Below are 15278 nucleotides of genomic sequence, written 5' to 3' on the forward strand. Positions count from 1 at the left end.
AGGTGACCTCTGATTTCATCATTAGGAATATGATGATCTGGTCTCTAGAGCTCTTTAGTGTTATTTATGATGGCTGCCTCCAGATGTGGCAATACTCATCGTGGTTGGAAATAAAACCAAGGCCCCTGTCTCCTTTGACATTATCAAATCAATCTGACAGTGACTTCTAGGAGTTTAGATATACTGAGTCCACTAAATCCCAATGTATATCATGTATATATGTCTGTATACGTTTATATACACAGGCATAAACACACACACACACACACACACACACACATATATATATATATATATTAAAGAAGATGTATATTTGAGCTGCATATATCAGTATAACTGAATATATACACATATATACACATATACTTATCTCAGAGATACTATGAAAATCAGAAAAGAGCAGTAGACAGGGATTGCCACGCCCGCAGAGTAAATTATTGACTTTTTCTTTCTTTTTTTTTTTTTTATTGTACACCATTCAGTTCCACATAATAGCCACAGATTCCCCTGCTCTCCCCCTCCCGCCCCCTTCCCCTCCCCCCAGCCCACCCCCCATTCCCACCTCCTCCAGATCAAGTCTCCCCCGAGGACCGGGATCGACCTGATAGACTCAGTTCAGGCAGATCCAGTCCCCCCCTCCCAGACCGAGCCAAGCGTCCCTGAATAAGTCCCAGGATTCAAACAGCCAACTCATGCAACGAGGAGCCCCGGACCTGGCACCACCGCACAGCTGCCTCCCAAACAGATCAAGCCAAATGACTGCCTCACCCATTCAGAGGGCCTGATCCAGTTGGGGGCCCCTCAGCCTTTGGTTCATAGTTCATGTGCTTCCATTCATTTGGTTATTTGTCCCTGTGCTTTATCCAACCTTGGCTTCAACAATTCTCGCTCATATAAACCCTCCTCTTTCTCACTAATTAGACTCCCAGCGCTCCACCAGGGGCCCAGCGGATGTCTGCATCCAGATTCCTCAGTCCTTGGATGGGGTTTATGGCACAACTATCAGGGTGTTTGGCCATCCCATCACCAGAGTAGGTCAGTCCCGGCCGTCTCTCGACCATTGCCAGCAGTCTTTTGCCGGGGTATCTTTGTGGATCTCCGTGGGCCTCCCTAGCTCTCTGCTTCCTCCCCTTCTCATGTGGTCTTCATTTACCATGGTCTCCTATTCCTTGTTCTCCCTGACTTTTTCTTGGTTGCAGATTATTCATCAGTAGAAATAAAATAGAACTTAGTATCTAGCCTCTATGGGCCCTGTGGTACTCACCTTGCATGCCTCTCTGTGGTCTACATTCTAAACAGAAACTTATAAGCCTTTGACTCCCAAGGTCACATATAGATAAGCTAAGAAACATTGCGCTTCTCTGAAAAGAATTACTCCAGTTATCCCTCCCAGGCTTAAACCCACATTCACTGCTTCATACTCCCTACAAACCCATTGCTTCTTACTTGTAAAGACCATCTGGTTCCAAGCACTTGAAGATCACTGAGTAGATACTGACTTCAGGGACCTCTCCATGGCTTCGACCAGCTGCTACACAAGATGTGCCCAGGCCAGAGAGTAAGTCATCAGCAAAACTCAGGAATTCTCCTGGAAGGAGACAAAAACAGATGAGCTCTCCAGTGCATGCCTTGGTGAAAAGACATTACCAGGGAAAAGGGCAGATCTGAAAATGTCACAAATTGGCATCTTTGGTGTCTAGTCTCTATATGATTTTTGTTTGTTTGTTTGTTTTTTAAGATGGCTTCTTGCCATGTACCCAACATTGGCTTTGAACTTGTTAATCACTTTCTGCAGTTCACCACCCATTTGTAGGAATTATAGTTCACCACCCATTTGTAGGCACATGATTGTTCATATTTATGCCTGAGATTCACTACCTGTGAAATAAAAGAATACTAATGCAGAACTTTGGAAGATATGGCAAAGCTAAAATGAAGTAAATTATTCTATAACAAAATGTATGTAAAATCAAAGGAATTACTCTTTCTTTTGGTGTAGAATAACTGTTTCAATACTGTCACAGCCATTTTCTTCTGACTCCATATTTAAAGACTTTTCTCAAAGCTGCAGATTTTTCCTTGTATATTGAAGGAGTTGGATTTAGGATAAAAGAGTTTTCATATTACGTGGTCACTCTTAGGTGCTCATGCTGGATTCATAGAGTGTTATTCTGAGGTGGAAATAGATCCAGGTGAGTTATAGGAGAATTCTATGATTGATGAGTGATGAAGGCCATGGGCACAGGAGATGACAACAGAAGCCATGTTAAGTAAGTCTGAGTCCCCAAACTCAATGGTTCCTGAAAGCTAATTCAGTCATTGGATTTAAGGAAACAGTTGAAGTTAACTAGAAAAAAGAACTCCATGAGAGAGACTAGGAAGTAAAAGCTGGGAAGATAACTAAACTTTTAGAATTTAATAATCTAGAGTTAGCTCTGACAGGAGTTCATTGCATTGGTTCAGACAGTGGAATTTTCATTTCTGTACCTTAGTTTTCTTCTATGTAAGGTGAAAGTATACAATAATTTTTTTTTTTTGAGACAGGGTTTTTCTGTGTAGTTTTGGTGCCTGTCCTGGATCTCACTCTAGACCAGGCTGGCTTCGGACTTGCAGAGCTCTGCCTGGCTCTGCCTCTCGATGCCGGAATTAAAGGCATGCACGACTGCCACCCGACTATACTACAATAATTCTTGAAAAAAATAATATAGATGTGCAAAAAATATGTAAAGAAAGACAGTGTCCTACTATTTCATCTTGGCACAGATTAAGAGATAACTAAATCTTTAACAATATAGAAATGACTATCATTTTGGCAATTGTAGCTCAATGATACAGAGCAATACTGTATAGACTTTAAAAATAACTTCTGGTGAAAATATAAAGGTATATAAAAGTTTACGACACATTTTAAGCTAAAATAGGACAATTATGGAATATAATTTTGTGGAAATTTTACACACAAACACACACAATGATTTTAAAACAGGAGGAACAAAAATATAGCAAATGCTTAGTTGTATTTTTAAAGTGAAACAATGAATACTTTTCTGTCTTATTTTTGCTTATCCCTAATTTTAAAATTATCTTCAATAAAAACATACTGCTTTTGTAAAAATAAAAATTACTGAAAATAGATAAAGTAAATGGGCCTAAACAGCCTCTTAGTTCCTTTCTAAATTTAAAAATTGGATAATTTTGAAGCAAAACTAGCATGTGAGGAGATATTTTATACCACACAGCATGAAGTGCTATGCGTCCTCCATCCATTGCTTCCTTACATACATTCATATAAAAGAGTTAATTAGTTACCCTCCCGTGGGGATAATGTTCTTCCCAGAAGCCAGAGGTGACAAAATAAACAGCTTATTATCAGGTGTAGGATATCACCCCTCAAGTTGTTCGTTGTATGTGTCTCAGAAATTCTCCAAAGCAATACAGGATATTGTCAAGATTCTTGATTGTCTACTAGAACTTTGTGATAAGACCCTATTGTTGCAGACAAGACACACTTTGGTCTTAAGCCATGAAAAAAATCAAGTTGGTAATTAACCAGGAAGCTTCCCCCCTACTGGGTAGCTTTCATAGTATCAGAAGTTGCTGTGCAGGATGCTTGGTAGACAAGGTCATCAACAACCAAGCTGTGAACTACAATAATACTTAAAGGGCAATATATGTTCATGGGTGCAATAGTGGTATAAACATTGTGGGGGTAACCAACTGCTTTCTGGTTGAATTTAAAGCCCACTTCACAGAAGAAAATATATGCCTAGTATTGTAAACCTGACCAAGAATCAAAGGTTCAGGAGACCAAATGCCCCAGGGATGAACATGCTATCATTACTTTACTAAATGAGCATAGCATCAAACTGTCCTCTAAATTCTTATTTCTATACTCAAAGACTGGAACAGCTTTCAGATCTTAATAGAAAAGTTTCTTTATGTAACGTATGGTGGTTAATGTACAAATCTACCACTGGTCAAAGTACACAGAATAAATATCAGTAGAGTACTCAGCCACAAATGAAATATCTTTATCATACCCTGCCTCATTCAAGACCATCCTGAAAGTGGGGGAAGAAATATGTAAGAGCCAGAAGTCAGGAATGATGGAGCAAGATGATGTCTTCTGAACATGGCTGGACTGCTGCACTCGTGAATTCACAGTAGCCTGTGCTTGCCTACACAATATTTATAAAAGATCAGGCCAGTCAATGTTCCAGCTGAGATAGGGGCTGGAATGCCCATAGATGGCTCAGGAACATCCATACCTAACTGAGCAGCTATTTGATAGCTGATGTCTTCTTGGGGAGGGAGAATCAGTTTTCTTTAAAAGTATGGTCTTTAGTAGGACAGTCATGTTCCAGTGGATAATTCAAATTTCTGATTATGTAGGTAGCACAAACTGAATTAGGTGGGTTAGGAATTGAGAAGGAGGAGAAAATGTATCTGGGGAGGATCTTAGAAGTTAGGAGGAGTGGAGTGAACATGATCAAAATATATTGCATGTATGTATGAAATACTAAAAAATTAATAAAACTATATTTTGAGTGTCCCACCCAGCTCTGATGCCTATGAACTACAACAATAACCAGTACAATAACTCTAAGAGTATAGTAGTAGCATATCATGTATACCTTAGCAGCAACCAACAGCTCTATAATTGGCATTAAGACAACTCAACAAGAGGGAAGTAGAATGGTACTGGAAACCTATCCAACTACTCAGGGCTAGTGGAGTCATGGGTCTTAGAGGAGAATTTATAGCCACCCCTTTACTAAAGCAGCATAATCCCTAACTATACTCTAAACATTTGTCCTTATACTGACAAATAAGTGCAGTCCTCATCCCCTATCAAGGAAACTTCTTTACAAAAGACCATTAAAGAAAACCACAATCAATGAAAATGCAGAATTAGTATACCAGTCCCAGTGGGTACATCTACAAAACAACTCAATCTACAGCTCAGGAAACACTGAGGAAGAGGGAGCAGATAGATTTTAAGAGCCAGAGGATCAGGGAGTTTGCTGTGAGACTATCTCATAGCAATATCAGAAGTTACACCAGTAGAGTCTCACCCATGTGACTGCCCAAACATCAGCTAGAAAGTAAACCTGAGTCTAGAAAGAAACAAAGATTTCTAGAAGCAGAAGCATGCTTATTATCGAGATGTAAATGAAGCTTTTATCTGCTGTAGCCTTAGACACCACATATCTACTGTAGGCCTCTTACAGTGATCTTTTTTGATAGCATAATCATATATCACCGAACATTTTCATTCTAGTAGATATAAAAGTAGAATAGTATATGGGACTAACAAATGCGAAAGAAAGGAGAAAATTGGATGGAGTAAAGGTATTGTTTCACTTAGTCTCAGGATTGCAAGTCTGGCTGTTTGTATTTGTTTTCATACAGCTTGGTTCCATGTCTGCTTTTCAATTTATTTCCAGAGATCCATTGAAGAAATTGGCTCTTCATGAGGGAAGTTAGTATGCCTGTAACTAATATTAATTAGCTCTCTGGAAGCCAAAAGATGGCTGGCTTTCATTTTCAAATGGACACAGCTTTCCAGATATTTCCACAAATCTCAGAATCATTTGGGCCATGGATTAAAGCTTTATAAGCATGTTAGGTCAGTCGGCACAGTTCTAACTTCTATGTAGCTCCAAGTATTGTGACTATAGTTCAAGTGAAAAACCCAGATGACCTGGAGTATAGCAACTCATAAGGGGGGCACTATAGAAATACATAGTGTGCAGCTCTCATTGGGATTATGTGCAAATAATGACTGAAGAAACTTAATAGGAAGGGAACCGATATTTTAGTATGTACATCACCTTTTTCAATTAATCCTTAAAGCAACTAAAAAGTTTGAAATCATCACTCTACAGTAAAGTGGAGGTTAAAATTGCAAAAGAAGGGATTAAGACCTGAACCTCTAATCTTCCAATGCTGAAGCTTCATCTTTTATACTATACTGCCTCCTGGAGAAGATTTTAGGGGGATACTGATCAAAAGCTGGTTTTCTTGGAGTTGTTCAATTTATAATTAAGTTCATGGCACCCTTTTAGTGCTATGGGCTTGTGGAATGCAACAATAAAAGAAATGGTCCGTGACCCTCTACAGCTTGTAATCTGACAACAGGAAGGGTTGTTAAATACAAGAACAGACCCGTGAAGTTTGCTTTTCTTGGCTTTCTACTTCACATTGCAATGTGGAGACAGGTGAATGAATGATCCTTCAGTGTCCTTCCTTACCTAGTGGTCAGGGGCCTAAGAAAGACCTCAGGGGACTTGTCGGTGCACAAATGCAGATCAGAGCAGTTCACCCATGTGTATTTTGCTTCTGCCACATGCTATACTCTGAGTCTGGCCGTGCTACAATTTACTAAGTACTAAGGTAATGCAGTAGGTAAGAGCCTTTGCTCTGCATTTACTCTACAGAGGACAAAACTTTTGTATAATCTCACGTACTGCCTGCTCTTCATAAGATCCTTACCTCTGTGCATCTATTTCCTTTTTCAATCTGGAGAAATAAAATAGCATTGTCTATAAGAGGTATATAAATGTGCATATATTGTATATAAAATGTAGCATTGTAAATATGCAAAATACCACATACAAATTAATCAGCAAAATGCCTAGCACACAGGAAGAACTTTAAAAAAAGCTGCTATTATTGTTTGGCTGTATTTGTTGTTGCCATCACCACAGTGTAAAGAAGGGGATTCTTAGAGATCATTTTGTCTCTGCTTTTCCACTCGTACATGATGCCTGGAGAAGTGATGTTCCCATCACTATACACAGACATGGGAGTTGAAACGGAGCTTTGCTCTCTTCACCGCTTTAATATATAACACTTTTCTCAGGTAGACACACAGATGTTAAGAGCTTTTCAAGTTGTCACTGGACACCTTCCTCTTCAATTTCTGACTTCTCCATTCGACGTGAACACTGCACAGATTTCCTGGGCATTTAGTATGTAGTAGGCTCCACATTAGGTGTAGGATCCCACCCTGCCATCATCCTAAAACCTGCAATTTCTGAGAAAGTTATAAAGTACACCACAAACAGAAGAGTTTGAATTGGTCTCTAGTGTAATACATTCTAACAGTGGTTTGCAAATTACAATGGATGGAACCCAGGGTGAGGGTTGAACACTGTGGGGAGCTACCATTGGCCTCCTCTATATCCACATTCAACCACATTAGCGATCTACATTTTACTTAGTTTTTCTCTTTATTTGATATTCATTTTATTTTGATTTGTGTATGTGGCTTTATATACATGAGTGCATGTGTCTGCTGAGGCCAAGGGCATTGGATCTCCCTGGAGCTAGTTTCGGGTGGTGGTGAGCAATCTTCATATGAGCACTCACCTCCAAAAAAGCCCTCCAGAGGAGGAGTATGTGCTCTTAACCACTGGGCCATCCCTTCAGCCCCATTTAGTTTTACTTTAAAAGTGCAAAAATGTTTATACAATCTTGGTTTAAAAGGTTTATTTCTATTTTTAGAAACAGAAAAAAGAATCTGTGTTGCCTGGTGTGTGGTATTATTGCCATATTCCCCACATCAAAGACCAAGAACAACTTTGTGCTTTGTGGTGTCATTCTTTTTTTTTTTTCATTTTTCTTTATTAAGAAATTTTTTACTTACTTTACATACCTCCCACAGGTTCCCCACTCCTCCCTCCTCCTACCCTCCAGCCCTCCCTCCCTAGCCACCCCCAATCCCCACATCCCCTAAATTATGGTCTCCCATGGAGAGTCAACAGAGCAGGCACACTGAGCCTAGGCAGGTCCAAGCCCCTCCCCACAGCCACCAAGGCTGCTTAAGGTGTCACATGTGGTGTCCTTCTTTATTCTACCTTTATGTGGGTTCCAGGGATCCAGTTCAGATCATCTGGCTTGTGTGATACGTGTCCTTACCCATGGGGCCATCTTGCCTAACCTGGCTTAAAAGTTTTATTGTTTAACAAGTTTGAATCCCCAAAGTGCCGCACCCTGTCACTGAAAGACAGTTGCAGTCTTTCAGTTGCTGGGACCAGAGTCCGGAACCAAATCAGCTCTTTTGCATCTGAGCCTCATGGATCTTCCACTTGGCCACCCTGTTTGGACACCCCTGTCTTCTCCTTCCTGATATATGTCCTGTGTCCTGGTAGAGACCTTTGAGACCCGAGGTGGCTGCTGCTGCTGCTTCACCCAACTCTGTCCAAGCCTTCCTATATATATATATATTGGTTGTTGTTGTTTTTCTTTCCTTGAAAACAGATAGGGAGTTGGGAGTTGTTGTAAAAGAATGTGCCTGTTCCCCATTACAGCTCTTCTGGGGCTGCAACCCGAGTGGGCTGGGACCAGACCCCCACACATTTCTTGATCCACTCACACTCTCCTCACGTTCCACAGAGAAGTTTAATAGCGATTCTGCTGCAGCTTCAGCATGAATCAACAAAGCACAGAGCGATTTTTCTGAAAGCGCCCCCCTCCCGCCCCCCTCCCCTCCCCTCCCGAGCTTCAATTCTCTCCCTTCCTCTCCTTTCAGCACTCCCCTCAAACCTCCTTCTGCTTGATTTCCCTCTCGCCCACCTCACCCTCTCCTTTCTGATTGGGTTCAGGTCACAGTCGAAACTGGCCACAGGAGCAAATTGAAAACAGGCTGGTAGAAAAGCAACAGACAATTCCAAATGGAAGGGGAGCTCAGGTGGGGAGAAAGGTCTCCATGTCTGGACTCCGTGCTTTTTTGAAAAGATCAGGGGGAACTTCTGGCCACTCCAGGGCTGACCTCTCTATAACCTGCAAATACGCTCTTCCAGGACACACCAAACAGCTCTCCCTCCATCCCTCCCCACATTTGCCTGCCTTTTTACTTGGAAAACGCAGACATGCATTCTGAGAACTTATCAGTAAGAAAATAGGCTTTGGGGCCTCACAGCTATCAGCAACAGTTGGTTTGTTTCTTCTAAAACGTGATGTTGTTTTAAATCAGAGGAACGAGTGATAATAACGATCCTTACTTTTATTGTGATAGCAGCATGGAGTAAAGAAAATAGAGCGGGTTGGGGAGCAAACGAGGTCTGGTTTTGAAGCCAGGCTCACCACTTAGGAACTACTTAGTTCATCCAGGAATGGACGACTGCACTCTAAGAAGCTCCGTCTTCATCAGCAAAGGGGATGAGCCCATGTGCTTCAGAGAATCAGGCAAGGAGAAAATGAGATAATGGCACATACAATGCATTGGATATCTGGATGCTTTGTGTGTATTGATGGCCCCTCATTTCTGCTACCTGACCCCCAGCAGGTCTCCCTAACCTATCTGATGGCCAAACTCATAGTATTAAAATCCATTTGCTTTTTGCTGCAACACATTATGTCTAACTCCTTAGTAATTTTGCAAACCAAATACTTTTGGAAAAGAAGAACTTGAAGGGAAAGAAACAAAGGAAGTGTTTATCTCTTTTCACGGCAACAATGATGGCAGACACCTTTACTTCAATTGTCAAATTAAATACTCTGGAAGTTCCCCCATCCTTATAGAAATTGAATGCAACTGAATGGATTTGGTTTATTGTGCTTTTATGGGGTAGAGAATGGGCTTCATGAAGGTTCGATAACTTGCCAAGGAATGGTCAAGTGAAGGTTAGACATCAGAGGCCCAGAGTCTTCATGTTGTCTGCTACACATTGGCTTGCAGACCAGGAGATGCTTCCAGAAAGAACTGTGTTTGGATCACTGCTGTGTCACCAGCCCTTGGTGAGAGCTGGCCATGCAGCTGTTTACAGAATTCTGTGAAATTAACTTCTATAGTTGGATCCTGGATCTCATTCTCTCAACCCCAGCAGCGGGCATTAAAAGAAGTCTCTCTTGGGAGGCCCGTGCTGCTTTCTGGGTTGTGACCTTTTAGTAGGAAATAAGGCTCACGTGGCATCATGGAGACCAGTAGGAAATGAGTCTTCCAAAAGAACCAGTGGTGGGCTAGCATGTGTGTGTCCACAACCCCTATGAACCAGGCATTGTGGCAAAGGGACTTTTGATTCATCTGCATATCCACTCTAGTGGACATCTTTTGTTCTTACCTGCTCAAAGTCATGCTCCTCTTTTTGTAATTCCACTGGAGAGGTGTTTCTCCTACAATCACCATTAATAGCCTTTAGGTAGAGATAAGGGCTCTTCTATTATTCTGAAATTGATGCATGCTCAAAGGCAATACATCCCATCTCAGAGACAAAATAATAGAATAAAACAAATGGCCCAGGGGCTAGAGATGTAGCTCAGAAGTTAGGAGCACTAGCTCTTCTTCCAGAGGACCTGGATTATATTCCGAGGACCTACAAGGCAGCTTTCCACAATCAGAAACTTCAACTCCAGGGAATTTGACACCATCTTTGGGTCTCCAAGAGCACCAAGCATACATGATGTGTAGCACAGACATACATGCAGGCAAAACACCCATATACAGAAATAATTTTAAAAAATAAAGTGGCCCTGACCTTCTCAGTTGGGCTAGCTCCTGGGACAAAGACCAAATCATGATGTCATCATTTGAAGCCTAGGATCTAATGGCCTCAGAAGCTTGATCTACCCTTGGCTATCCAGATAGATAAGCCAGTACTTTTCCTTTTCTGCCAAAGAGAGGTTCCATTTGTTTTATGTTATTTGCAACCAGCAGTCCCACAGATCTGCATCACTGACGTTATTTTCATGACTGCCATTGTACAAGTAAAAGGGACTAGTTCAAAAATATAAAACTATTTGCCCAAAGTCTTATTCTGCCTAAACTCATTTCTCTCAGACTCCAAACCCCAGAAGTTCCCTACCATCAAACACTGTGTAGGATGAAGGGAACAGATTCTCCTCCTCGACAACAATCCATTGACTATCTCCAAAGACCTACTTTCCTTGTCGCCTACCTGACTTCCTTATTGTCTGTGTTCTTCCTTTCTTCCCCACTCATTCCAGTCATGTTGGCATTCCTTATCCTGTAACATGGCAAGCATGATGCTGCCACGGGACATGCACAGCATTTACACTTGTGATTTCACATCTGCAGAACACGCTCGGCCCTTCTTCTTACCCAGACCCTTCATACCCCATTTCTTTGGAAACATATTGTGCCGTTTGCCATTCCAGAATTGATGCCTCTCATAAATCCATGAGTTATTGTACTGTTTGCATCTGTGCTCTGTGGGTGCCACAAAGAAGCTCATTTAGAATGATGTCAGTCAGTGCACAACAGGTTCTCTGTAAGTATTTGTCTAGTGAGTAAATAGATGGACTGCATACTGTAAATTAAGCTGATGTCCAGAAGCACAAACATAAAGAAGAACTTATTTGCATTCTCTCCAATGCACATTCTATGACAATAGCTTGGATGCATATAGCTTATTTGGGAAGTGATCCCAGAAAGCAGAAAGGTAGAAATCAAAGGGGGAGGTAACAAAGGAGAAATTTTACTATAAGGTCAATTAGGTTGCTGGTGTGAGTAGCATGACTTGATTCTGCAGGCACATTTGACAAAGTGAATGGAATATCTCAGAGTTGTCCTGCTGGAATTCAAGGAGCTGGAGTGCCCACCCTCCAGATGCTGATTCTTGTTCGTTGAGCCCTCTCACCTGAAGTGATAAACTGTGATCTTCATGGACCTGGGGAGTACCCTCAGTCTTATATTAGGCTCTGATACATAATGCCAAAAGTGGGTCTGAGATCACTGGCAGCCCAAGGTGACCCTAGGTGAACACAGAACTGCTCGTCCCCGGTATGTTTGAAATAGCTCTGAGACAAGAGAGTACAACAGAGCCTCAAACACACTGTCTACAATGATCTATTCTCTGCTGTTAAGGAGTTTGAAAAAGAACAATTGATGTGCCTTGCTTACTGAGATCTAGGTCTAATTTGTTAGACCCGCGGTTGTAACTGTTCACAAACAGTTGCTGGACACCCACTAGGTGTCAAGGAAAGGATTACAACTGCAGACTTAGCTCTGAGCCACATGAACAAAGCCCTGCCTGTGGTGTTCACAGCTTAGCGAGGGAGAATTGAGAGAGTTTCTATTGTGTGAGACCCATTGAGGAGTCCTGCAACTTATTATTAATATAGAATCTAATAGTAATAACTGCAGCATTAATATGCACTTGGCTAATCAAGTCATTTCTTTTCTACAGTTGGATTAATTATGGCCATAAAAGCCCTCGTCATCCCCACAGTTTGGTGGACAAATGATGCTAATGTATTTGGCTGCAGTGGGTATTGCTACCATGTGTGAAGAGAGCTGATTTGGGAACCAGACTGGGAAAAATGAGGAAGCCAAACATCCCCACCCCATCTCAATTGCTCTTAAGGACCACAGTGTGTGTTCACTTCCTGTGATGCACTCATTCATGGACTGCTTTCTTTCTTTCCTTTTTCTAAGTCCAATTCCCAAATGTTACACTGTTTTTGAAGAGGGAAGGACTGACCATACAGAGCACCTTACAGAGAGTGCTTTTCTTTGGGCGCTCAGCTCTCCTCAAACTTCCAACTTGCTCTGGACCGAACACTTCAGCTAACATCTTCCTTTCTGTCTAAAAAGGTAAAACCCATGAAGTTACTGCTGGCCAGCTGAGAATGTGATGAAATAGCACAAGCCGGGTTGAACTGGCAAAGATGGAGTTATTATTCTCAATTCGTGAGGAAGGAAAAGAATGGCTCAGAGAGTTGGGGTGAGCTGCCCGATCACACAGCTACTTCCAGCACAGCAAAACCTAGATTTGATGCTATATTCTCCTCATTCCAAACCTTTGAAGCTGTTTGTGTTTTTATTTTCAACACCACACACTTTTTAACTTCTCAGTCCTATGACCCTCAAGTCGTCTTGTCTCTAAAATGAAGATAGCAGCATCTATGTTGTAAGTGTTTATAAAGAGTAAATTAAGTCTACAGAAGTACTTTGCAGTCTTCAAAGTGTGATGCATATATAAGAGGCTGTACTAAGAGAAACATATACACTACCAGCTATTTTACCTGTCACGTGTAATTCTGGAATATCAATTTTTCAGCCCCAAGGATATAGCAGGGAACAAGAAATGTGGGAGTGAAGGACCTTTACAAACTTGGAACCATATCTACAGTATAGGGAGGAATTCCAGATCCAATGAGCTCAAAAACTCCACATACAGAAAGGAGTGGGAGAATGAAGATACTCTAAACATCTAGGATTAACTGGGGCTTTGAGAATTCTTTTCCCATTATCTTTCAGCTCAGCTTCCATTCTTTCTCTGCACAAGTGATGTTCTCCCTGTATCATCCCATCTAGTTCAAACCCATACTACATCACTTAACAGTGTTTTTCCATCTTAGAACTCGATTCTTTCATCACTAGGACAACTTGGAGTTGCTATTAGTTTATTGCCTCTTCCTTGTTTCATTATTAAAATGCTAGTCCCATGAGTTCAGAATCCTTGTCTATCTTGGTCATGATCTCCCTGTGTCTAGGAGATTATGGATAATGTAGTAATTACTCATTAAAGATATGCTGAATAAATGAAGGAAATGAGGCTAGAGAGCAAACTAAAGATTCAACAAAGACTTTGCAAACATGCTAGGAAAACTCATGTTCATCCTTTAAGATTTTGCTCATCAGTCCACACCTCTTGACACCCTCTAGGGTTTTGGAGGAAACTGTAGGGTTTTCTACAGTTCAGCTGTACCCCGCTTATTGTGCTCCTTAACTCATTTTTTAGCATTTTCCCCCTGACCCCACGGACAGACTGATATAATTTATGTAAATGACCTGATCCTGTCTTATTTATGATATAAACCCTATTTTTGGACTTATTCAGGATGAGTGGATCAATGAACAAGCATGGTTTTCTTCCTCATTTGGAAACAGGTGTTCAGGGTGAATAAGCACTGGGAAATTTTAGGGTTTCCTTGTGCATCAAACTTTGAATGGTGTTGGAAAGAGTCATCCCACAGGGTCACTGAATCTTTTACATATAAAAAAATAACCAAGTAGGGACTCAGAAGATTGGCCTGTGCTTCTGCCTCCTTGTGAGAGTCTACACAGATTATCTTACCCCCTTCTGCCTAATGAAATGACTGAAAAAGAAGAAAAGTTCACCAGGTTATCTCTCAGCCTTTACATGATTTGGTTTTACAGGTATACCCAACATTTCATCTTTTCAATATATGCATACATTTCCCCATTTCCCTGGGCTGCTCTGTCTAGCTAAATATTCCTTACCATAGGAAATTTCCTAATTACATTATTTCTTTCTGTTCCCCCTTAATACTGAAAACTAAATACTTCACCACTGAGCTACATCCCATTCCTCTTTGAATTTTAAGACAAAGTCTCACCAAGTTGCCTAGACTGCCACTCCTTATAGCCCAGGCAGTTACTGAATTTGCCATCCTCCTGTCTCAGCTTCTTGAATAGCTGGGTTTACCAGTCTGTGCCACCAAGCCTTGCTTAATATTATTATTTGGTGATATTTGCCCAACCCTAGCAATTCTACCCAGACAAACTTCCTGTCATCCATACTGGCTCATTAATATTGTGACCCTTTCCCTTTTGATAACAAGGATCTACTGTATCTTTTTAAAGCTCTCTCTTTTAGTAAAGCTCTTGACCATTTGCCATGGGCACCCACTATCTTGTCATATTTAAGCTTCAAAAGGTCAAGATGAGTTGAGTACAAGATAAGTCTGAAAATTCCCATTGCAAGGAAGAGGAGAATTAAACACAGAAAAGGAATGCATCCATCTAAATATGTACAGGTACCAGATCATTTATTAACTCCCAATTCTCATCTTTACCAGGAGTTCCTTGCAATCCTATCTCCTCATTCAGGCCATAAGCTGACACATGACAAACACAGCAATAAAACCACCCTACGGTATCTATCCACAACTTATTTTCCTGAGACCTCTACACATCCGCACTGAGTTAGACAGGAATACTGACTAAGATACCAACAACTATGCCCCTTTCAGGGAGAAAAGCATCATGAAATATAACACTGTCCTAAGGCTGGGTTTGACTCTTGCCTCAGTGACACTGGTCCTTAGACTCTCATTTTCTACACTTGCAAAATGGATGTGAACACATCTACTTTACCAAAGTCAGGCGAACCATATCAGGGACTAATTTAAAGTGTGCATAGAGCACTTGGCATGTTGCCTTGCATACAGTCAACACTCCATGAGTGGGAGCTTCACTGGCATAATTATTGTTATGAAAAATACCAATTCATGAGACATTTCCTATGAGATAAGTAAAATGAAAGCCCAGCAAATCCGGGAAAAGT

General features: G+C 41.2%; 1 protein-coding gene across 4 annotated transcripts in view; it reads right to left on the minus strand.

Annotated features, from left to right (window-relative positions):
* Astn2 (astrotactin 2) overlaps nt 1-15278 on the minus strand; it is a 952034-nt gene that overhangs the window by 55295 nt on the left and 881461 nt on the right. For all 4 annotated transcript variants that reach the window (XM_076564364.1, XM_076564363.1, XM_076564362.1 and 1 more), the window contains one exon: nt 1447-1588. In XM_076564364.1, coding sequence (XP_076420479.1) covers nt 1447-1588 — 142 coding nt within the window. The remainder of the gene's footprint in view (nt 1-1446; nt 1589-15278) is intronic.

Source organism: Peromyscus maniculatus, chromosome 2 (genome assembly GCF_049852395.1).
Source record: "Peromyscus maniculatus bairdii isolate BWxNUB_F1_BW_parent chromosome 2, HU_Pman_BW_mat_3.1, whole genome shotgun sequence".
Lineage (NCBI taxonomy): Eukaryota > Metazoa > Chordata > Mammalia > Rodentia > Cricetidae > Peromyscus > Peromyscus maniculatus.